This window comes from Balearica regulorum, chromosome 2 (assembly GCF_011004875.1).
Source record: "Balearica regulorum gibbericeps isolate bBalReg1 chromosome 2, bBalReg1.pri, whole genome shotgun sequence".
Classification (NCBI taxonomy): Eukaryota; Metazoa; Chordata; class Aves; order Gruiformes; family Gruidae; genus Balearica; species Balearica regulorum.
Genome location: NC_046185.1, coordinates 106,192,469 through 106,218,272, shown reverse-complemented (window position 1 = coordinate 106,218,272; position 25,804 = coordinate 106,192,469). Strand labels below are relative to the sequence as shown.

At 38.6% G+C, this 25,804-nt stretch overlaps 1 protein-coding gene across 6 annotated transcripts in view; it reads right to left on the bottom strand.

Annotated features, from left to right (window-relative positions):
- Positions 1–25,804, bottom strand: part of TNS3 (tensin 3) — a 249,691-nt gene that overhangs the window by 71,709 nt on the left and 152,178 nt on the right. For all 6 annotated transcript variants that reach the window (XM_075745266.1, XM_075745267.1, XM_075745269.1 and 3 more), the window contains 3 exons: positions 25,473–25,538; positions 22,626–22,730; positions 745–2,004 (listed from right to left, as the gene is read on the bottom strand). In XM_075745266.1, coding sequence (XP_075601381.1) covers positions 745–2,004; positions 22,626–22,730; positions 25,473–25,538 — 1,431 coding nt within the window. The remainder of the gene's footprint in view (positions 1–744; positions 2,005–22,625; positions 22,731–25,472; positions 25,539–25,804) is intronic.

Genomic DNA, 25,804 nt, shown 5'->3' with positions numbered 1-25,804 from the left:
TATTTCTGGACTTCAGCTACAGCATTAACAAAAGGTTTCAGTGGACTCAAGCGGAGACAGACTACTCATCCTTTTGCAAAGCTGCTAATTCTAGTAGCATTACATAGGCAATATGGTCAGCAAATGTTGCATATTTAATTCCACCAGTTGATTTCTGCAATCATATCAGAGGCAGAGATAACAAGGAAGCACTGAAGCTTCTGAATTTTTAAACAGCAAAAAGTTTCAGAAAGAGTGTGTTTTAAAATACTTTACTGGCAAAGATTACATTATTTATGAAAATACTGCATAGAAATTTAATTCCAGCAGCATTACACTAAATTTGAAGATAAAATTGTTGGAGCTATTTCTCCTACTTTAAGTGGAAATTATAAATACATAATAATAAAAAGCATATAATCTTAAATCATAAACCATTTCACTGGTTCACAGATGCCTTCTAAAAATGCCTCGATGTAGGAATTGTAGGAATTCTGCTCCTTATCTCTTAAACTTACAGCAGCAAAAAATCCCAACTGATGATCTATAACAGGTAAGAATTTGCTGAACAATACTTTTTTCAAGCAAAAAACAAGTACCTGCGAAACTCACTTATCTTACATCAGTTTGATTCCATAATTTCTTGGATGGTTATGTAAAAGAGAGTATGAAAAATAGTCCTTTGATAATCATCCTGAGGTCCATATCAAGAACACACAAGTGCTAGGAAAAGCATTATATTCAGAAAGCATTACAACAACTTACCACACTGGGAGAGATTCCGGTTTGTGACCTCTAATTTGTCATGGAAGCCAGGATTCCTGCCAAGCCCTTCCACGTCTACATCAAGGCTGGTGAAGCCATTTACTTGATTTCTGTCCCTGCTGACAGTGTTAATGCGGGTCGGGATAGGTTCAAATGTAGGGTCTAACTCCAAGATTAGTCTGTTCAGTTGCTCAATGGACTGATCAATATCCAAAGTTGGAGAAGCTGGCAAGTCCCCTGCATTCTGTCCTAGATCCAGGCCATTTGTGTCCCTCTGAGGCACTGGCCTTGACTTAAAACTGTCAGCACCAGCATGTTCTGCAGCTTCAGCAGAACCTGGCACACTTCCTAGCCCCCTCTGCACAGCATCTCTGCTGCTGGAACCACGTGTCGGGGTGTCTGGGACTCGAGACTGGCTCTGGACACTGCTTGAGTTCTCCACAGTGTTATGAATGCCAAACCTAATTTCATTCTCTGAGGCAAAACCATATTGGTGAGCAGTGACCATCTGCTGCTGGCGTACCCAGGTCTGAGTAGAGTAGTTACTTGGGCCATAGGCTTGAGGCTGGGGTGAGACAGGTGGATTCTGCTGCAACTGTTGAGTTGACTTTGGTTCAGTGCTTCCAAATGATCTCTCATAGAGGGGTTCCACACCAATTCCCAGGTCTGGGGCAAAAGCATTGTGATGCTCTTCCCCAGTGTTACTTCCAAAGCCATCTGAAAGAAGTGAGTTCTGACTGCTCTTGTGGCAACTAAAGTTCCCAAGGTGGGTGGAGTGCTGTCCTTCTGAGGAAGACAAAGTCCCAATGCTGTCCACACTGTGAAGGTCATGATTAGGCATTTCATCATCCAGAATATCAGTCTCCCTGTCCTTCAGTTTGGTGTCTCCATTCACATGAACTTGAGCTGGCACTATGTGGCGAGTCCCGCTGTACTTGCTTCGAGCATCAGTCATATCCTTGGTGGTGTTGACAGAATCCTCCAGACCAAAGCCACTAAGTAGCTGGTCCAGTTCTGCCTTCTCTTCTGGGCTCAGACCCCGTTTGATTCCTGGCACAAGGTGCTCCTCAGTCTTATCTGTCCTGATGGAAGCTGTTGAGTGTCCTGAATCACTGCTGACAGACAGGGTATGATCGCTGTGATCAGGACTGCCAGTCACAGGAACACTCTGAGCAACACCAGGGATGCTGCTGTCTGAAGAGCTCTTCTTTCTCACTTTTGCATACAGACTGCCATCAATGGGACCTTGGGTATGCAGCACTGTGGAGAGATAAGTAACAAGGAAGGGAGAGGAAAAGACAGTGCATTATATAAGGGCTTTGACTGGTGTCATACCACGACTGAAGTTCCGCTAACAGTAATGGTATTGTTTCTGCAAAACTAAATTGCCTCTACAAATACACCACCAGCCAATGGCATTATCTTCATTCATTTTACATTTCAATTTATAACAGTTTTCTTGATGGAAATATAACATGCCATTCATAGCTCAAGATCAAATACAGTTCTCTCTTTTCATGCTGTTTTGAATGCATGTTTATGGCTCCACAAATTCTTTGCACTGATTTGAAGAAGTACACTTTCACAGTGCTAGAAATTTGAGAGGCAGTTACCATGCATTCCATTCAAAGCAAGAATGGTAGGAGCGTATCAGCAGTACTTGCCTTGAACATATATCATGCAATTACCAGGTCATCCATTTCTACTTGATGGTCTAATCTTTTACTCCTTTTCTTGGTGGTACAAGGTAAAAACAGGCTTTCAATCAGACCTGCAGTCCTTGGAATACATTTAAGGCCTCTTCACAAAGGCGTGCACGAGGAAATGTTTGACTATGAAATCTCTACACGTGTGTGGAGGATCTGGTATGCATTTCACATTTCACTTTTAAAGCAAGGCCATAGTCCCTTAAAAATCAGAATATAACGCCTCCCTCATCAATGATGGGAAGAACCTAACTTTATTTCTGATCTCTAAGGTACTCAACTAAAGTTTATGAACAACCATTCAGAATAAATACAGGCTAGAACTTTCCTTTCTGTTTAGAACATCTTTAGAAAATAAAACAATTTTGCAGGAAAATGCATCAACTGAGTTTACAAAGGCTGGGTGCTGAGAACAGACAAATTCCTGCTTCCAGTTGCATGAGCACAACTTAGCACACTTCACTGACATCAGCTACACACAGAAGAACTGGGTGAGCCAAGTTTTACCATCTTACAGGGCTAATGAACTGAAGTGGAGGGCTTCACTGAAGTGACAATATTGCTTTTGATCCCGGAACTGTTACTGGCATTGCTGAACCCTGCTGCTTCTTGCTATCTCAAGACACACATCCTGTATTTTTTAACCTGATATATTGATTTTCTTTCATGCTGCAGCCACCAGCCCATCTCAATTACTTCTTTTCAATAATCAACAAAACTGAATGCAAAACATACAGCAGAAAGTAAAGAGAATCACAAGTTAGAGACTAAAATCTCAGCCTTAGAATTGTCTTCTATGTACATACCTCTACGTGTTTTATCACGTATGTAGTATTTTAGATATTATGCTTTACTGCTAACAGGAACCACATAAAACATATATTAAACAATAACAAATACAAAATACACACAAAATGGGTAAAGTTGTTGAAAAAATCAGGTTTTGCTTCCTAGAAAAAACCAACAACAAACTCAAGCAGATTTTTAAATACAATCAGGAAGTAAAAAATCCATTTGAGTTAAAAATACTACTCAGAATAATCTCTTCCATGTTATTTCAGCACTACCAACACTGGCAATGGATAAAACCACAGAACACTGAATACAGCAATTTCCCTCTGGAACATTTTAAAAGCTCAAGAGTCTACTTGAATCCAGATTATTGTATCCAAACTACTTTTTCCTGTCTGCCTCTCAGAGCTTTTTAAAGCTCTCCTTGACATTACAGACAAAGGAGAAGAAACAAAGCTATGGGAGGCACATTCTTATGATCCTTTATTAGTCTTGTTTGTTCAACTCCTACACACATCACACAGGTTAGACCAACCTGAGGTAGAGCTCTTACCCAATGCTGAAAATGAACACAATTAATTATGTTTCTTATGAAAAGCTTTAGGAGTAAATATTTCTACTGTCAGCCTAGCCAAGAAAGTAAAGTGAATGGTTCTACTTTCAAAGCATTTAATGCTTATTTAGCAAAACTTTTTTATTAAGCAGAAGTTTCTGAATAACTTTTCCTACCCATAGTTTGAGAATTGTTTGATAATAAGAAAATTAGACCATTACAGTTTAGGAACAAGCAGATTTTAGTCAACGGTAACCAACAGCTTAGTCTACATCTGTGGCCAGTTCCAGAATCAAAAGAGCCATGGAGATGCAAATGCATTTCAACATCAACTCTACCAATATTTTCAAAATATACTTAAAATGGCATTGTGATTATGAAGCTTCTGAACGAGGAAGCTTTTCTAGGCAATACCATTTTAGAAAAAGCATTATTCAGAAATTGTACCCATGATGGCAATGAATTCATTGGTTTATAATGGCAAGAAAAGTGGTCTGGTTGGAAAAGGTCTTTGATATGGGACACACCACCAAGTTTCCATCAGTTAAAATACTTAAACACTGGAGGCTATACAAGAGGTTTAATAGATTTTTAGCTAATAATTAAAGCACAACTTTTTACTTTTTAAGGACTAAGTACTATTTCTTGTCTGTTGATTTTAAAAACATCACATGCAAAAGACCAAAATACTCCTTTTCAGAACAAGCCATCAGGCTAGAGAAAAAAGAAAGCAATTCCCCTTGTCATAGAATTTCTTTATGGGCAAACTGTTAGAAGTTGCTGAAATTTACGATGTGTAAATCCCATGGTGAAAAGAGTTGCTATACATGAGGCTGAATGTCTGTGTACAGATATTTTAAAACAATATTTATTTAAAAAAAAAACATATCTAAGGAAAATACAGCCAAATGACAGTTTCCCAACCTCTTTCATGGTGTGATTTCTCATAAGCTCTCACTACTGCTAGGACAATGAAGCACACTTGGTGCTTCATGTGGAATTATTTAATAGTTACCACAATAAATTGCAAAAAAAACCCCAACAACCAACACTAAGAGTAACTATTAGGTGATTATTTTTTTCTGTGTGCTTAGTTTTGAGTTTAAAAACTAGAAAAGAAAAAAATACAAAACTGCTTTGTTTTGAAAAGTTGAATATCCTATCTCAAAATAGACTTGAAGACGTTACAGGTCTGAACTGGAATGCAGTTATGTAAATACAGGACTAGTACACTTGAACCATTAAGAAGTCTTCCTGTCTGACTTTTCTGTTACCCAAAACTAGGGCACAGTGCTATAAATCCTTCAAACATGCTAGTTAGCCATAAATACCTCACACCAGATGAAACATTCTAGCATGCAGATTTGATTCACCATACAGAAATGTTGAGTAAAAAATCTGTCAAATTCTCGAGTACAGCCATGGAAGCAACGGAAAACCCTTGTGCATTTCCCTCCATTAGCCATCCCTGTACCATCACACAGTGCCATCCAAGCATAGCAACAGGAATACAGACAAGACAACGGACCGACTGCCAGTGGACTGCTGACCCAAGGGTCTTGCACATGTGTGCTCTGTAAGGTTCAGAGATAACCCTGCCCAGTACTTCTTCCATGAATAAAAACTTATCAAATTTATTCTGCATGTTGCCCAGAATGCTGAGCAACCACAAACCATTTGGAGGTCTCCCGACTGTGAACTGTACAGCTTCCGTTCTGAAGAAGAGATGAGAGTTCAGCTTACTAGTAGCATCTCTACTTAAAATTATGCCTTTTCATTTGGAAAAAAACCCAAACCACTAGAAAATGAAATACAAACAACAAACCTACCGTCACATAAGTGGATTATAAATCTCAAGAACTGTTCATGTCTCCTCTTTATGTTTCCATTTCAAACAAAGAAAGCTTTTTTTAGAAAGTTGGGGGTTTCTTTTGTTTAAACATCTATACAGTATCTCTACACACAAATTGGGAAGTATGCAAAAATAATTCCTCAATGGATTTTTAATGGTGTTAAGAATTAGCACGATTGAATATAAATATGAAAACAGCTTTCAGCAGAGGATGGAGTTTTGGTTCCTTATGATGTTTGCTGTTTACCTATTAAGTATGCAAACTAGAGCACTCAGGTGCTTCTTTCCATCAGATTTTGGATCAGATACAACAGCTTTACAATGTTCAGGAGTTTGCTGGGGTTCTGTTTTGTTTTTTCAAATTCTGAACAATTTACATTTCTTAGAGACTGTTCCTTTTCATAGTGCATTTACGTATCAGTACAAAGCTTGGACTTAAACTACTTCAGGATTCTGAGATGTCTTTTAAGTAAATTTAAAAGTATCTTTTTCTGATAAATGTAAAAGTTAAATGGCTGTCTTTGAACTCTCAAATGATCCCACTATCAGCTAAGACATTTAATTAATTACTACTCAAATCCCAGTTTTAACCTGAGCTATAGTTTGTAGTGAACACTAAGAAGATACTGTAAAAAGTTTCATGTTTCTCTGAATAGTTAAGAGTTAACTGGTAAGCATCAAGGAAGGGTGCAGGAATTTTTTAGACAAGTAAATCAGATGAAAGGAAGAAAAATTTTGCTAGAGGAATTTCTCCCTCCTCTAACCTGTCATGTAGATGAATGAAAATGTCTTCTTTGCAAACAGAGCTTCTCAAAAATACTTAAAACTATAGTTCTCTACTACACAGAAGAATGGCATCTGTATTCATGAGAAGCCTGATTGATAGAGAGGTACTACTGGGAACAACAAGAGTCTTTCTGGGACCTCTCATAGGGTTTGGGTTAGGATGGACCAACACAAAATTTGGTTAGAACAGAGGCAGTAAACTTAAGAGACTGAAAGGTTCGTGGCCAGGAGAGGAAAACTTACACATGAGTCTGTATATGTTCATGAGTCTGTATATGGAAACACCTCATTTTTATGGGGAAACTCAGTAAATCTGATCTGAAGCTTCAGCCACATTAACCATGTTTTTGCTACAGTATGGTCCCTGTTGAAAATAAAATCTCTGAAATTTGTGATTTTCCTACGAAGACTGGAACCACTTTGTATTAGAAATGATGACTGTGAGCTGTCTGGACTTCTCAATTACTATGTGTGCTAATGAATCACACAGCCGTGTTAGAACTGAACACCATGGCAGAAGGGATGATGTCTGCAATACTAGCATCTCTGTGAAATATTCTGGCACCATAAAATTGGCAACTAGGTTTTGTGGCATTCAGCGTCTCACTCTGGTACCTCAAGATCGCTGCTATGTGGAATGCCAGTGGATTAAAAAGCCTAAACAGCCATGGACATCAGCACTATCGTATTCAGCATCAGTCTGTGTTCATAACCAAGACGACAGGACTAGGTATACCACTTATTAAGAACTTCTTCACAATGAAAGAAAATAGCAGTTTGAAATATTTTATACACCCTGCATTATTATCGAATACATGTAGACTATCTAAATTGGAAGGAAATGCATATACATGAGAACTCAACTTGATTAAATGAGCAAAAAATTTACCAGGATTCCCAGTCCCGCACAATTTCAAGGGAGCACCCAGCTATATAAAAAAGGCATTTAAGCTGCACAAGGAAAATATAATCAGTTAAACATGGGATCTAGATGTCCTACTCAAGTATCCATATCTGAAAGTCTGGTACACTGCCAAGCTTCAAAAATCCCTAAAGCAATTTGTCAAAGCAGTGGCTCCCCAAACAGAGGCTGCACTGGTCACAAGTAGGATGGTGAGCCTAACAGACACTACTTTGGATATTTATGCTAGAACTTGAGGAGTCATATTATGTTATCTGTCTACAAGTGAATCAAGAAACATAAATGTTTGTGACATGCTGACTTTTGGTTGTGAACTTAAAAGATAAATACAATATTGTTAGACTTCACAAGGAAACACCTGTGATTGTGGATAAAACTTGCAACTAGACCATTTTGCTCTATTAGGTAGCTGCCTTTTTAGACACCTCAAATAGTCACCAAAAAAAATTACCATTCTGCATTATAAACAAATGAGAAAGAATAAGACTCACAGCTAAATAAAAATCCAGATGCTCCTGAGGAGTCTGGATATTTAAACTTGCATGTCCTGATCAGGAAAACACAATGGATATTGCACATAACAAATTTAAATTATTTTCAAATTTACATAGTTGTAGGATTAATTTTGGGTGGTTTTAATATAACACTTACATGTAATTACCCAATAAGGATTAAAAAAAAATCTAGTCTGTGATGCTAAACAGCATTATGAGTTTAGTTTTACCTCAGACTTGTGTAAGATTTGTCACTGCAGGTCCAGTGGAAAGAACACAACTTAGTTGAGGTAAAAAAATCAACTCTACCTAGAATTTTTCCCTCCTAACTTGATTTAAAAGGAACATGAAATGCTGTATGAGGCAAGAATCAGTTTTATTTTAAACTACAGCTTTTCTGCTAGGCGTGAATTACATATAAGGTATCACACTCTGTTGACACAGTCAGCATTTATAAAGCACACGTATACATCAGTGGTTTTACCCAAATGTTATAAGGGCAGCCTGAGATATGTTTCTGAACTAGAGTAACACAGAGAATACTTAGATATGACTTATTTTAAATGGAAACAACCACCACAAATCTATCTCCAAAGGTTCAATGATAGCATAGTAGAGAATATGCAAATAGTGAAAAGAAATACAAGATTTAGATTTTTATTTGTGTGTACATACATACAAAATACATACATGTACACTATTTTTTATATATAGGCTCTCTGTATAAACTATATATTAAAAAAACTATATATAAAAACCCCTATACATATATAAAAACTATATTTTTATATATATATATAAACTACATATATATATATATATATGGTTTATTTGTTCATGAAACCAGGACAAACGAACTATTCAAATACTATAAACCTTCAAAATACAAGGTTTTGAATTGTTGTTCTCATACTCCATAACACCTTCATTTCATATTCTACCTTCTTCTAAACCATAATTTTGGAATACCTCTGCACTAAGACTGTCAGACTTCACTTTACTCTGGTCTTCATCCATGTTTTCCCCCAGAAAGAGATAACCAACTTAACTGCCAAAGTGAAGCTATGCATATAAGCAGGGAACATTTTTGTCTGAAGAAAATGAGAAAATATACTAGCAATACAAAATTTTATTCTGTGCACCTTGCTAAACAATGGTACTGCAGAGGCCTTATGCATTCAATACCTCATCTCAGTGCACAATTCAATCCCCACTCTAATTTTTTCTGAGGAAGCAACAGTCTCTAAAATGCAGGAGTAACACAGCTGTCAAAAAACGAGGGAAGTTCACAACGGTGGAGACCTAAGTAATGCTGGAATTTAGTTAACCAAACCAAAAGGGCCCACTTTCTTTCAGCCTGACCTCTCTTCCCAGGAGCTGTTGCAACTCCCTGAACCACCCAGGCTGAAGTCTGACAAAATTCTCACACTGAATCTCAATTACACACACACACACCAGTATCAGGGACTCTCTTCTAAATGAAAGCCTCAGAGCAAAGGGTATGTGTGTATTTTCACTCCCATACCTAATACACAATGAGCAACTTATATAAAAATTAGGAGCTGAAATACCAACACATACCAAATTCAGTGGCTTCGTTCCAAGTCTGTGTTTCCTGGCACTTCTCTCCTTGAAATCCAAATACCCAAAGGCAGGCTTGTGAGTTAAAAAGAGGTTTCGGTCTTTCAGACTTTTGACTTGTCCCCACAGCTACCCCCTGTCCATTCACCACTTCAGAAAACACATACAAATACAAGCCAGCTAGGTAAACACATATACCACAAATTCAGCAAGAGCCGTTCTGACCCAGTCCACCTGAACAAAAAGGAGGTTGCAAATACACAAACCTTTGCACACTGTACCCTTGTTCAAATTGCAGCAGGAAACATTACAGGAGATCTGGATTATTTTTTTCAACCTCATAAATAAATATTTCTACCTTCAGACAAACCTGGACAAGTCCAGAGCTGCATTCCTTCAAAGTTAAAGTGTGCTTTTCCTTTCTCCCTCCCTAACAAACACAGGCCCTCATTCCTTGCAAACTCTTCCCATGTAATTCCTATAAAATCCATACAGAAATACACGTGGTTTGTATTTCCAGCTCTTGAACCACAACAAAGCTTCTTACCTCTTTACTAGGCACAATCAGGAACTTTCTGCAATAGTCAATCATTGGCTCATTTAAATCAACTAATATTCTCTAAGCAAAATCCCGCACAGAGGAAAGCAAGAGTTAGGGCAAGCACCCCAGCTTAAAGAGGCAAAAAATGTCGCTACTCCTGCTGTTTGATCCACAGCTGCTGTTCCTGCTCCTGGAGGTAAATGGTGTTGCTAAAGAAGCATGAGACTTATATCAGCCAGAAAAAGCAAATGAAAATGTAAACAGGAGAGAGGAGCCTGAGGGGACAATCGGGTTCAATGAAATCTGAACTCCTGGAGCCAAGGAGGAGTGAAAATGTGTTGGCTGAAAGGTAATTCAGTCTGCAAGCTATTTCCTTACAGTGGTTCTCTTTTCAGTCTGTTTCAATATCCAAATGAAGCTGAGTGAGTTTCAGCTCCCAGATCATTTAGCCATACACTTATGATTGATGCTTTTCATGTCTTTTTCCTAAAACAAACAGCCTTTAGAAAATGTTGTTCTTCCACACTGAACAATCAGGTCACACACTCGCATCCACATCTTCAACAATTTCTGTATTATTGGAGTTCTCATGTAAGAATAGCCTTCTGGAAGTCCTGCAATGATAATGCTTATTTTTATGTAGCAGCTGCTGCTCTCAAGCTCCCAAACCCCAGGAGGTTTTGACTCCTCCTCTGTCCCTGGAATGAATCAGCTCAAACTACGGGAAGCGAGCCTGTTAGTTCCTCCTTTAATAACAGCTGAATCTCACCACACAGCAGCCCACAAACTTCTGCTCTAAACATTATTACATATGTATGCATGCATCACCACCAGACAGCCATGCTCCTAGACAACAGTCATTTTCTATTTCAGGGACTGTCAACATTTTAATGACTTCTCAGATGAACAAAGGCTAAAAGTGGCTCTTGCATCCACAAAATACATCTACCTGTTTATTGCTTATGAAAAAGTTAGAAGTTAAGTTAAATCCTAATTCAGAAAGTACACACTTTTCTGTTCAAGTGTTGCTGTTTTTGCAAATCAGTAAGTGGCTGCACATTAAACCAGTCAGGACTCTGATAAAAGACACAAACCACAAAACACAAGCTATGCGAGCAGTACTTTCCCAGAACCAGCCAGAGAACTGGCTCTGTCTTCTGGGACGATGCAGAATTGCTTGTAAGCTGCCTCAAACACATGAAAAGAAACAAAAAGGTATATTCAAAATTCTTTATGCAAACTGATGAGTCTCACTTAAGATGCAAACTTAGTTTTGATCTCAATGTGTTTTGGTTCTCTGTGAGGAAAATAACCCAACTGTATTCCTTGTTTCAATTACAGGCCTCTTCTGCTCCTTCGTAAGCCTGCACTGCACATGCATGCTGGTGATTGTGGACCATTAGTACTCAGCATGCTTGAACGCAGACTGAGACTCAACACCAACACATGCACTGGTTAGATTACCAGAAGAAACCTGGACAAGGTAATAGCAGCTCTGCATAAATTAACTTATCCTATAGATAGTTTACCTGCAACAGATTCATTCAGACAGATCACCATGCTGCTAAAATTTTATTGTTCTGGATAGCCTTAGTGGTGCTCCACACAATCACCACAAGAATGCTTTGGGAACTCAAGCAAGCCTTGTATAACTACAGGTTAAACCTATCCATGGATGTGTTTAGAAAATGTTCTCAAACCATATCACTCAACTGGTTTCCAGGCTTTCTAGGACACATGACCCTTTGCAGCAGTGGGTACTTCTGGTTGTGTGCACATTCTCACATCTGATGACTATCAGATTACTGGTTGTGCCAATCTGGTCCAGTTCAGGTATGGAACATTTAAATTCTGTAAGCTAGGTTCCAATATATACCTCTTCAAAGCTTTTATGCTGATGGCTGTGAGTACAGATGACACCTGGTCTAGCACACAGTGGCAGAGAAGGGTGATGCAAATGAACTGATCACAATGAACTCACCAAAAGTTTTGGGAAAAGAATATGGATCAGCATTGTGAATCTGTATCATCTTAGACCTTTGCATTGCCCAATTGTGATGCTTTCTACAATTTGGAGACCTAAAACTGCATTTAGTGCAACTCTCAATCTGTGATATAAAAAGTAGATCCTGATTTGATGAATTGCTCCAAGGCTGCAAGATAAATTCCTCGTTCATAAACATTCATCTGGCAATCCTTTAATACATTTGTAGAGTATTATAATTTCAGGATAACAGAATGGACTGGAAAGAAGGGAAAAAGGTATGAAGTAATCTTCTAACATTGTTTTTTCTTCCCTTGATTATCCAAGACATCCAAGCAAATGCTGATGTTCATATATGCATTCAGTTTTAAAGAACTAGTTTTCCAACGTGGAATAGCAGTAGCTAAGCCATCAGGAAGCTGTTTGGTTTGCTATGCTTCCCAAGTCCCTGACTCTAACATAAATAATGAAGCATAGAGAAAACAAGCCATGTATCACAAAACCAAAAAATGAACAAACAGTCTGAAAGGAAACCAGCTGAGGGGGTTGCTGTTAGCAAAATGCTAACAAGCAGGACCCTCAGGCTTACATGAGGTCCTTAAACCTTGAATCTTTTGAAAAGCAAAGGAGAGGGCATCCAAGACCCTACAGAATCTTCATGTTGTGCAAATGCTAATATATATTTCCCAGCCATTCAAAATGATCACATCTGTACTGTAATGATTTTACAAGTATTCCAGAGTAAGAAAAAACTGCTTCACAAAGCACACAGCTTCTAGACCAGAGGTTGGCTGCTGTCCAGCCAGCATGGAACACAGGCAGAGCCAGCCAGCACAGACTCACCCTTAGAATACTACTGTAATATATTCTCCCACTTTTGCTCACCTAGGATCAAAAGACAATATCACTTGTGCCATGAACCAAAGTACAAAGAATAGACTGATACATTTATTACTGCAACCTGATATACAGAAGCTAGTATCTATCATGTCATTTTGATTCTATTTCTCCAAACTTTTCTCAGTCATTTAAGCAAAGACTTAACTTGAAGTAGCTTGTGCTTGGATAACCAGTAACAGAACATCATGGTACAAAACACTAAGCAAAGTTTAAGGGCTTACAAAGTCACTGAACTACGTGAAACTATTTTCTTTCATTCATTCCAAAAACAAAGCCCATCTTCAGGAACACTCCACTAATTTGCAAGTGTGTACGCCAAATGCTGAGGTTCAGAATTCATGATTATTCTTCCCTACAGCTGCAACAGCATACTCACCTCAAGTCATGGCTTTTCTCTTACAATACTGTTAGGCTTCATGCAAAAATTAGTTATGGCCTTCAAATGTGAAGTGGCAGAAAAACACTGATGACTCTACATGGTTGCTGAAAACTGTACAGGACCACAGCAAAAAAAAGAAAGGGCTTAAAAAGGTCTGTCTAAAAGGTCAACATAATCAATTTACTTTCTGCTGAGTATGGAACGTGCAATCTAACAGTATTACCATTATTAATAAAATTGCTCCATGACTCTGGCGCTTTCAATAAACTGATCTTCAGGTGTTTCTAAACAAGTGCACATATTGGAAAGGGAAGCTAAGGTACAGATACATTTAGCAGAGGTCTTTGATTTCCTAACTTACTAATCAAACTTAGAGGCTTTTGCACTGGGACTCAAGAGAATTGTGGCTTATTTTCAGGTATTAGAGCAACAGTAGAAGTAATATATAGTAACCTTACATGATAATATCATATTTATAGTATTTGCCTTTCTCAAAAAGAGTATTTCAAGATGATCCATACATGCTAAAAACAAGCCTATACTAACATAATTAAGTATGTAGTTTTGGTGGAAATTTTCTGTAGGTGCCTAAATGACTTAGAAACAAAAGTTCTTCCTACAAAGCATATTTTATGCATATTTACTAAAAGGAATACAAGGAACAGCTTAACGCCAGAAACATAGGTGAGCTTCAGAAGTTTAACAAGTCTCTTAAATGGCTAACAGATTAGGAAACATTCATCAAGGTCCAGAATAAGACAGAGAAACAATATTGAACATGAAGAACCCAGAGATACAGTCTAGCTGCTTGGGAGACAGTTCAGTGCCCAGGGCCATCTCAGAAACTGCACAGATGAAGACTTGCGTGACAGTGCTTCTACCTGTGTCTAGTAAAAGACCTGTCCTTTCAGCAGGCAACATGTTTATATATTGATAGACTTCAGGAACAGAGAGAACAATACAAAAGAGCTCTAGTAACGCCACTCCTGCTTTCGCAGTTAGAGAGAACATGTCCACAATAAGAAATAGGCATGGGTTCTGACAAAAAACCCCATCCCTTTGCTTACTGGAAGTTGCCTCCTTCTGTTCAGTCTGGAAGGAACTAGCTGTTATTCCTCAGCATTCAAATACCGTCCATGTCTGAAAGCAGAATCTAGAGGACGTATCATCAATACGCAGGCAGACCTGAAGTCTGCCGCATCTCTCAATTTCCCCTCATTGCTTAGGAGTCTGACCCAAAGCTCTCTGATTTTCATGGACATTTTTGCAAAGAATTTAAGCCTTAAATAGAAGGGATCACAGATAAACATTTAACACTCAACAAGTGAAACTGCTGGAGCAGGGTTAGAGATTCCCAGGACAGCTTTCTGGGATTGATCCATGAATAACAAGTGTACTATCCTTAGCAAAGTTTCACTTGCAACTACCACGTACTACTGAAAAAGTAGCACAACACTACAGCTGACTGCACTAAAGGCTGCTACTGGTACTGGTACAGCTAAGATTCTGCTGTTGGTCACTTAAAAGATTTATTATCTCATGGCTTGAAGGAATTTGTTCAACCACATTTTTACTATCAGAAGTGCCTGTGGTTTACAGTGCTAAAAGGACACCTACAGAGTGGTATGCTTCATTCTGTATAGACTATCAAATATAACAGGTAGCTCTTAAAAACAAGACCTTGAAATCAAAAGTTATGGGACTCAGGAGGACGTGTCTTTCATTCTGCTCTTTTCCAAATTCAAGGAAAAAAAAAACCCACTAGCACATATAGGAAGTGGTTGTGTGAGTATTAACACCTCTTTGGAAACACATGCAAGGGGGAAAAAAAACCTTAGAGAGAACCACTATTTGCAGAAGACGCTTGCTGCAGAAACCTTTCCAGGAAGAGTCCTCAGTTCTTCAGTACCTGCTGTGTGTACTCAATGGCAGAAACTAACACGTATGTTTCATTAACCAGTTGAGAGCCAGACTCTCAACAAAATGGACAGTTCCAGAATAATCCCAACAGTAACGGACACACAATTTGCTGGAAGAGCTCTCCTTCAAAAACCAGCACTAATTGTAGAATCAAGCCTTCCTAACCAAAGCACGTCCATAACAAAACAAAACATTCTACATAAGCTGTTAGCAGAAACTGATCAGGCCTTTCTAATCAACAGAACATACTTGCCAATGGGGACAGAAGGGTGAACACCATACCACAAAATCATTAGCCTTCTTATGAAGGGAGTGGTGTAGTGGCTAGCTGAAGCCCTGAAGCAGGACCAAGAGGAGAGAGTCATTGAAAAGGAACTTAGCCAAAAAAGGCAAGGTGCATGCTGTCAAAGGACCAGCAAAATGGGCAGTAATTACACCCAAACTCAGGAATAGTCACTCAGAACACTCTGATTAGTTCAGGATTGCCTTTACTTCATGGTGGCCTAAAAACCCCAAGAAACTCCAACCACTTTCATGCTAAAGTCTGTCTCTTGTAAATCTTCCCAGAGATTTGCCATTTGGAGATTATCATGAATTCAGTATCACAAATCACAGGTTCATTCATGCACATGCATTCATTTAAGAGACAGCATGACCTCTTATGTCATGTGCAAATGGCACCATGGCTGATGATGCCCTCTATTCACATCTTCATTGGGTACTGGACTGAACACTCACATAGAAAGCATGATGCACAAGGTAGTTCAGTATATGTGTGCTTGAGTGCCGGCAGAGAGGGGATTTAATTGCTTCTCTTTATGGTCTTAGGAAAGTCACAGCACAAGCACCAAATCCAAATTTGTACTAAGGCATTTTGGTTTGTTCCCACCAGTTACACTTTCAATCTCTGATGCTGCCACGCTAATTTTACTCTCAAGCAAGTAGGGTTTTACAGGGAAAAAAAGATTGTCATTTTTCCTTGTCTAATGAAGCTAAACAGGTGGGATGCCCTATCGCCTTCATAAGAGACAGGAAGAGTTGTTCAGGAAGCAGGTGTAGGGAAACACACACCTGTGGCAGAGGTTTGCCTTTCAGGACCCTCTATTCAACCTGGGCCATTAAGCGGATTGTAAGACTGGGAGAAGAGGCTTCTCCTGTGCTACATGGAAGGAGATATTGATTTGGACATTAGTGTTTAAAATTAACAATATTAACAACTATAGGCTGTAGTTGACAGGACTAAGAAACGGGCACATGCTAAAAGGTAAATGCAAGCCTGCTCAGGAACCCAAATAAGCTGGGAAAAAAAGACTTGCTTGAAACAGCAGTGTTACATGGCCTTGAGATAACAGCCTTTGGGCAATACATACCGAGTACAGGAAGGAGAAGAGAGAATGCTAGCTACGTCATGTGTGCTACCTTCCTCTGAGTTTCTACTGTTTGAATCCTGTGCTGAAGAGAGAGGTCTTTTGCACAGTATTATAAAAACAACTGCAAAAGATATCTGAATGTACCATAAACTTCTATTACACCACTTAAATTTCACCCTGTGGTCTTTGGGTCTTAAAAGTGTAATGAAAGCCTTCGACAAAGGGTTAGTGAATAACAGGCTTGAGATAACACCACTGCCTATTACTGAGACAGGACAGAAATCAGTTGGAAGGCATTAAAAATGTATTTATTTGAAAGCAAATAATTGGCTCTGAAGTAGCTTTGAAAGTATGTGACATGTGCAACCTGTGCTTCAAATAAATCTGTGCACTGTTAAAGACATGATACTGGGGGGTGTGGAGGCAAGTGTGCCCAAACAACCTTAACAGAATGAAAGGCGGAGAAGCTTACAGGAGAATATCTAAGTAGAAGCTGACAAAGAACCAAGGACAAAGGAATTCATAGGAAAGAGAAAGGGAAGTACAGGCAGTCAGAGGCAGGAGGCTAATGGAAAAAAACAGGCGCTTAGGGTAAATGCCTAGGGAACTCTGCTTCTAATCGGTTGTTGTTTTCAGACATGAGACTTTCAACATTTATCTCAGTTATAACCATCCTTCTCTGGCACGTAGCATTTTGGGGGTTTTTCTGGTTTTATTTGAGATAAATTTAAACTCAGTAGAACTGACAAATGGTACCTAGCAAAATCAATACCCCAGTGCACCCAGTGCACATAATTCCTCACTTTAGAACCTGCCTTATTAATACACTCACGTGTTTGGGTAAAAGGAAAAAAGTATTTTTCAATAGAACTTGACATGCCAAGTTCTAGAGCTCAGCTTAGCATTAAGTAAGCAATCAAGACTTTCAAGAAGGTGTACAGTGTATCTTAAGAGATACTCCTTTAAAATGGGCCAAAAAAGATACTTCGAATCAGTAAATCCTTTGAAAGTCTGGCCCCTGACTGCATTTAATTCTCGGCTCCTAACTGACCTATCCAAAATACTCTAATACTTTTTTTTGGTTTAAAAAAAAACAAAAAAAAAACCCACCACACACCAAAAAAACCCCAAACCACAACCAAACAACCAAAAACCCCCCCCCCCAAAACCCACAAGAAAACCCTCAAAACCCCAAAACCCCAAAACATGAAAATAAGAGATTACAGTCCAGAGCAATCTTAGTTAGTCAAGCACAATCTTGAAAACACCTGAGTGAACTTATACTTAGTCCCTAACATATTGAGCTAAAGAAATATTTAAGCTACAGTACAGTTACAATCAATGCTGTATTAAAGGAGGTGAGAGAGAATTACCTATTGGTGCACAAGCAGAAATTAAAGGTTGTAATCCTATGTTTGCATTCAATATTACTGACGTACAAGAGAAACCATTTTATATTAATTTATCTTAAAACTCATTGTCAGCCTCATGATTAAGACAACTAACCAAATTTATACATTAAAAAAAAGAACATACAAAACTTCAAGAAATAGAAGACGGGTTTCATCAGAGAAAATCAATTAAAAGCAGACACTCCAATGCATTTCAGATACTGTTTCAAACTGGCAGCATTTGACAGGGTAAATATTTCTGTTTTCTATAGATGTTTCTATTTTCAATGTCAAATAGAAAGAGGGGAAATTGTTGCAGGACACCTTTTCATCCCTACCTTTTAACAAATCTCTCTTTGTTTCAAAGAATACTGCAGCCAGCTGGTGACTAAAAGCTGGAATTAACATTTATTCACTACCAGTTTATCCTTCAGCTTCACTCACCAGAAACGGCATCAAACCTGCTGTTTTCTTTGGTAGGCATCTGCATTCCTGTTAAGGTACCAAAGCCAAGCAATTTTGCCTCAGCCCTTGAGTTTTGCAATACTGAATGGCCCTCTGGGAAAACAAGTGTTTAACTACAAGAGAGGGCACCTCCCTATTGAATAGCTATTTACTTTGGGTTGAAGAGGAGAAAAAATTTCAATAAAAGTCAAACATCCCATCTAATCACATGACGTGGGTGCATACCAGAATGTTGGTTATTGCCTACCTGGATACACTTCTCAGATACTTTCCTTTCTGAAAAGAAAAAGAGCAGGAGCAAACTAGTTCATAAATATTTGGCAATTTTTGGCTACTCGCTGTTGATTACAGTTACAAAAGGCTAGAAAATTTGTAAAGCAGTGCTCTTGAGATATAAGAATTTGGGTTCACTCAGCCCTACCCTATTTGGCTTGAATTAAAAACATCCTTTTGTTTCAAAGTTGTTTTCTAATTATCAAAGCAAACCCACTTTGCTAGGAAACAAACAGTGAGGTTCTGTTGAGAAAGATACTTAGTTCCTGCCTTGTAAAGACTTGCTAAAAGTCCTTGTCATTTTAAACAATTTCTAAGGTGCACATGTTTTCTTCTTTCCACAGATTGTAGAGCTGGCAGACAAAACAGTGCAGAGAGATTTAGCGGTTGTTAAAATAAGTGAAATGTCTTAAAATGGAACACTGAACAAGAACCAGGTGCATTTCTGTTGCCAATCCACTGAATTCAGTCAAATTGAAACAAATACTATTTTGGCCAACTACAACTTTTGATGCTTACCAGTTTTCTTTATTAAAAAAAACAAAATGAAACAAAAAAGTCTCATATCTTGACTAACTGAATGCTGCACACACAAATGGCAGTATAGCATCCCAGTCACACATATCCCACAGTCATTGTCTTAAGACAGAGTTGTTCCTTTGTGGCAGATTAAACCTCTCTGTAGAATAATATTAGCATGCTATCAGGATACTTAGAAAAAACCTGAGATAAAGTAGTCATAGTGCAAAAGGAACAGCAGCAGTCATCTTCTAATTATTCACCTTCTTTATCAAAACGAATTTCTGGCTCTTTGACAATACATTTCATTTTTATTTTAGCATCTCTGATTTTATTTTCAGAACACTCAGAGCCCAGGTTTGTACCAGGATCCGCCAGTGGCTTCCACATAAACTGATGGTTCCTATCCAAAAGGAGACTTGCATTTTCAGCAGGAGGGAAGTGTTTGTTTTAACAATAGTATCTCTTACTCACTATGCCAAGTAATAATCTTGAAAATTATTATTGAGAACTAAAAAAAACCACCTCAACAGAAGACAAATCAAATCTTTTCCATTTACCTCTTCCCTCTGGTCAGGGGGAGCTTTTTTTCAAAACTAGTTGTCATTTGGTATTTGAGAGAGAGAAATATTAGTAAGTGTAAAGCATATGAAAAGTTTTTCAGGGAGGGGGAAGGGACTGCTTGTTTCTTTCAACTTTCTGTTCCCATAGAAAATACTTCACCCTCATTTATCACTAACTCCCCCTCTCCCTGCCCCAAATGCCATAATTGCAAGCAGTAATGGCTTTTATTAATTTTTAATAACAATAGCTACTAACCTCACATTAGTCTATCACTTTACTTCAAGCTACTCCCAAAATATTATCACGAACAATCGCAATACCCAAATCTGTCTAAATATAAAGGAGATGCACATGACCTTAGCAACCAAAAGACAGACAGTGAAGTGTCGCTGAAAGTATGTGAGCTACAATATCCAAGTTAAATTGAAAAACATGATTATCAAGAGGAATTGGGACACATTTAAATCTCTTGACATAACAGAAGACAACTACTCATTTGTGGCCACAGATGATATACCTTTGTGGTCAACTTGCTATTTTACAGCAAATGAGCAACCCTTGATAAATCCATACACATTTATTGTATATTAAGTGATGCCTTAAGGCAAAAAAGAAAAAAAAAGGGGGAAAAAAAAGAGAGTACTAGGCACGATCATTTCTGTTCCTTCCTGACCACAAAACACACACAAGACTTGATGAGTACCGTGACTTTAAAACCACAAGAGAACCAATAGCAACTATCTCAGAATTCTATATGGCAGTAGGAAGACCTTCTGATTTTTGTAGTTCCAAATTCTACATTTGACTGCATAATTTTAAATCAGCATAAGAGAAGCCCCTGTACTAATGCACTGCTCGAGGAGGAGGAAATCTGATACAAATGTAGAAACTTAACAAAATCTTCAGTCTGTTATGGAGGACTAGTTCGATATACAAGAAATACTTCCCAAGGGATCTGAAGAGAAAGTTTGGGTTGCCCAAAGCCTCATCCAGCCTGGCCTGAAACACTTCCAAGGAGGGGGCCTCCACAGCCTCTCTGGGCAACCTGTTCCAGGGCCTCACCACCCTCACCGTAAGGAATTTCTTCCTAATATTTAATGTAAACCTACCCTCTTTCAGTTTAAAGCCATTACCCCTTGTCCTGTCACTACACTCCCTGATAAACAGTCCCTCACCATCTTTCCTGTAGGCCCCCTTCAGGTACTGGAAGGCTCCTGCAAGGTCTGCCCCAGAGCCTTCTCTTCTCCAGGCTGAACAAGCCCAACTCTCTCAGCCTTTCTTCATAGGAGAGGTGCTCCAGCCCTCTGATCAGCTTCGTGGCCCTCCTCTGGACTCACTCCAAACTTCTCAGTATCTATGCTAACACATCATATTTATGTTGTATCTCAGGTAATTAAAAATATATCATGCAAACAAATCACACATAAAAGCCTATGAAGTGGCACATATGACTTCTGAAAATCAGGAAAATAAGGTAATTGTACTTGTGAATGGTCTGTGATCAAGTCTTCTATGAGATACGAGCAGCATACAGTTCTGTATCTTCCAGTGTGCTGCCTACACATTTATCGCTGCTTTCAATTTCCTGTACTGAGTTAGTTATATACAATGCAATGCATGAGGATGGGAAGGTCAAATCCATCTATCCAATCAATCTTAGCAATTAAAAAAATATTTTACATCAATGCATTGCTTGCTAAGGGCTATGTATATAGAAAGGAGGGGGAAAAGGATGAGGGGGCAAAAGAAAGGAAATTATATGGAAACATCTTGGGTAGAAATTGACACATCTTCTTCAGCCAAGATTCAGTCTCTTTGATGTTACTCCTTCTCAAAGATACTGCACAGTCTTACTGAACTATAAAACCTCTGATGACTCCCTATGGAGTGCTCTACCTGCCCCATGTAACAGTGTCAAATGACTGTTTGCTCCTCACCCTCTATTTTCCCTTAGTTTTCTGCAGATTTGAGTATGCTTCGGATTAAGAAATACTCCTGTACGAGAGATAAGCAGTAGAAAAAAGTCAAGCTCCCAGTATGCCCCTAAAATCCTCACCGATACAGTCATTAGACGGGCAATCCTGAATTCAGATTATAAAAATCAATGGAAACTGAGTCTAGAGAGCAGCTAATTAAGTATCCTAGCTCTACCTCTCATTTCATAACAGGAGAGTTGTAAAAACAAGAACTTTGGCATCCATTCAATAGCTTCTCTCATGTTTTTACTTGCTACCATGTCAGGCTTGCCATGTACACTGAGGTGTGCAGACATAGGTGTGACATTCTGAGTCCTTATAGGAAAACTACATGCATTAAAAGCACAACATTCAATTCAAGCAAAGCATCAGGAAAGCATCCACACTGCATTCAGAAATCTGAAAGCAGCTACTGGCAGCTTTCATCTTCCGTATGTATCAGCAGATTACAGAAGAAAAATCTAAGAAATAAAAGGGCAATCTGGAAACAGGTAAATTTAGGAGGGGAAATATGCAGGTATGCACATCCTTTGCTATTTGTTTACCCATAGCTTTACAGCCTAGCGCACCTCCTGCAATATCACCAGTAACATAGTAAATACTGAATGCTACAAACTCACCACAACAGAAACTTTAGAACAAAACAAAAAAAAAATCAAGCAAATTTACAAATAATATAGTGACTCATATCAACAAGTTGCATCTCAGTCCAATTCAGTACATTAACAAGAATCTACTACAGCTTTCTTTCCATTAGAGCCACCAAAGTTAAATAGGGAAGGATAGACAGCTACTTAACACATCAGTGAAGTGGCATTAGGTTCAAGCAAATGAGCTCTCCTTCCTCCTTTTCAAACGCTCTGGCACAGTTCTGGAAGGTTTTGCCTTGGTCTCATGTGACTAAATTACTCACCTTCCCCATCAGGGCTCATATTTTTGTAGGAGTCCCAGCGTATTAGTGGGTCTGAGGTATTGTAATCAACTATCACTCCGTGGTCATTCTGAAGGTGTTCACATCCTAAAAAATAAACATCTGTCTGAGACCAAAAATTATCACAGCTACATTTGTAATTATATCCACGCACATATGTATGAGGCCTTCTGACAGAAGTTTGCTCCCCAAACTGCAATACCATATTCTGAAATGTAAGAAGCAGCAAGAGGGGAAGAAAGGCTATATAAACCAGATAAAGCTTTATTTATGTTTCATTACAGAAGGTACAAGCAAAGAATTTTATCTTGAGCTTCTTGATTATGGTGTAGCTCTGACAACTTGGATCAGCCCCTAAACACAACTAACACACATGATCCATCCAGCTCTATAGGCAGGCACAATAAAATAGCTTTTCAGAATGAAACCACAAGTATCTATAAAGAGATGCTACTAAAGGAATGATAAAATAAGACTTCGTTACAGATTATCATTCTGATACCAGAGCAATTCATCACTAAAGATGAATAAGGAGAGCTGAAAAGTGCCACTCCATGTCCCCCCCAGTTCCCCCAAGGTGCCAACTATGGTGCTTCATCCATTCTGCAGCCTCCTGGCAGAACCTGAGATCGGGAGGGTTGCCTTCAGTGTGTTTGACTGTGCTTAAGTACTTTCTGCCAAACATACCTGGAATTTTCAGCAGTTACCCACATTTTTGTGCCCTTAACAAGGCATAAGATAACATTCAGCTTTTAAATGCATACTATGAGGAACACAGGTGTGGTCCAGTGATTCAAAAGCAAAGCACAGGCATTAAGAACTCATGACCTTGGACTTGGCTTTGACACTGATACAAATCAAATCAGTTTTCTGCCTTTGTTCCTCTATCTAGATTAGGGAACAAAGAAATCCTCAGTTATCAACTCTTCTGCTGTGCCTGGAGAAGTAAGTCCTATTGTAAATTGTTCTAAAAATGCAGAGTGTTATGCATATGCTGTGACTTTCAAAACAAGGCAAGTTAAAATTAGAAGGACAAGAATGATGTGGTCCTGTACCTTTATTTGCAGGCAGAAAAAAGCCATCTGTAGAGAGTTTCTGTGATGACGTTTGTCACAAGGCAGATTTATGAAGTTTGTTACCTAAATATTTAGGTGTCATCTTCTTGGCAAGTGCATTCTTTCTTAAAAACTGTATCACAGTCAGTTATTTTCTAGAATACTGTGTCCAGTTTTGAGCTACACAATACAAGAAAGATATGAATAAAGTGAAGCAAGTTCAGGGGAGGGCAACAAGGGTGGTCAGGACTGAAGGACTTGCCCTGTGAGGAAAGGCTGAGGGACATGGGCTTCTTCAGTCCAGAGATGAGATGGTCTTGGGGCGGACCTGACAGCAGCCCCCCCAAAGGCCATGGAGGAGACAGAGACAGGTGGGAGCAAGGCAGAAGGACAACAAGGGCAAAGTATAAATTGAATCCAGATAAGTTTAGAGTAAATATAAGGAAAACTAAATCCACTGTGAGGACAATCAGACATTGGAACAGTGCACCCACAGAGGTTGTGAAGTCTCCATCCTTGGAGATTTTCAAGATTTGACTGGACAAAGCTCTGGGCAACCTGGTCTGATCTCACAGATGACCCTGCTTTCATCAGGAGGATGGACTAGAGATACCCTGCAGTTATTCTATGATTCTATAATATTTCCAGATGTGGAAAAGTCATTTTGCAGAAATTGTAAGCAAGTATTTCAAGGTGAACTCTTCTTCCTAGGCATTTAATCCCTTAGATAGCAATTAAATACAAATTTCCAATTACTTAGAACCTTACTTTCCAATAACTTGGAGCCTGCTAAAAAAAACACCTCTGATTTGCCATCTAAGGGAGACTTTAAAAAATTTTGATCCTTTTTCAGACATATCAGCTGGCCTTTCTTCAAGCATTTACTATCCAGAAATGTTCAGAACAAGCTAGACAAATTTATTTATACAACTGTTTTTCTTATATGACTTTCCAAGAGGCTAAGTGTGATCTTCGTGTTCAGCTGGACAGAATCCAACTTCTTACTGGCTGCTACTACAAGTTTCTAAGTGATCAAACTCGGGGGGGGGGGGGGGGAAGGGGAAAAAAAAAAGGAAAATTCACAGGACACTGAATGGGAACATGTATGACACAGTTAAGCATATTTTGTTTTCATTCAGTCTCAGGCAGAATCCATGCTTTCCAGAACACCATAAAATGAGTAAGAATACAGCCTTTAACAGAATTAAACTGCAATATAAAGCATGATCTTAAGTTCTTACTGCAGGTCAGAATTATCTATGCTGTTAGACATATTACAATAGAATTCTGGAGGCATATAGGATATACCCTACAAGGTCACTTCAGAACAGAAGCATTTCCAACAAAACTATAGCTGTATCTCTTTATGCTGAACTGAAGACAGTCCAAACTTCACCACTGCAAACATAATGAGTTATGACAACATCCAAAAAAGTTTCTGGGATAGGCCACTGTTGTCACTTACACTGGGCCAAGCTACCTATACTATCCATGTTTTACACAGATATGCAAATGTTTTCCACTGGTTATCAGCAACTGTTCTGGTATAGTTTTAAAACAAAAGCTGATCACTCCTATGCTGATGTAAATGCAATCTTCATTAATTTTTTCAAATTGAAACCAGTAACTATATTACATATTTTAACAGTAAAGTTGAATTTCGGATCTTCTACAAGAGAAGCGGAATAAGAGGGAAAAGGGATTTTTTTTTTTAATATACATTTCAATGTGATTTATTTTCAAACTAGCCATATTTTTTCTTCTGTATACTCACCCTGAATTTTCTCAGGAGTTCCTGAAAACACTAATTCCACTTTGCCATTATCAGGGAAACGGTCATCTGAAAACAAGGGATAGTATCTCAGCAATCTCCCATGAAAGTAGTTCCAAGGCACTCAGAAATCAGGATTCTCTATAGTTATTAATACACGTACTTGTGTCACTCTTCCCTCACTTACAGTTTAGCAATTTGCTTCTAAAAGAGCCACATTCTTTGCCCCACATATTCTCCAGAAAAGACCACATAAGTGTCAGTTAGAGTTCTGTTTACTTCCAAGAACAGTCAAAAGCAGAATAGATGTACAGCTCCCAAACCTCTCTCCAGAC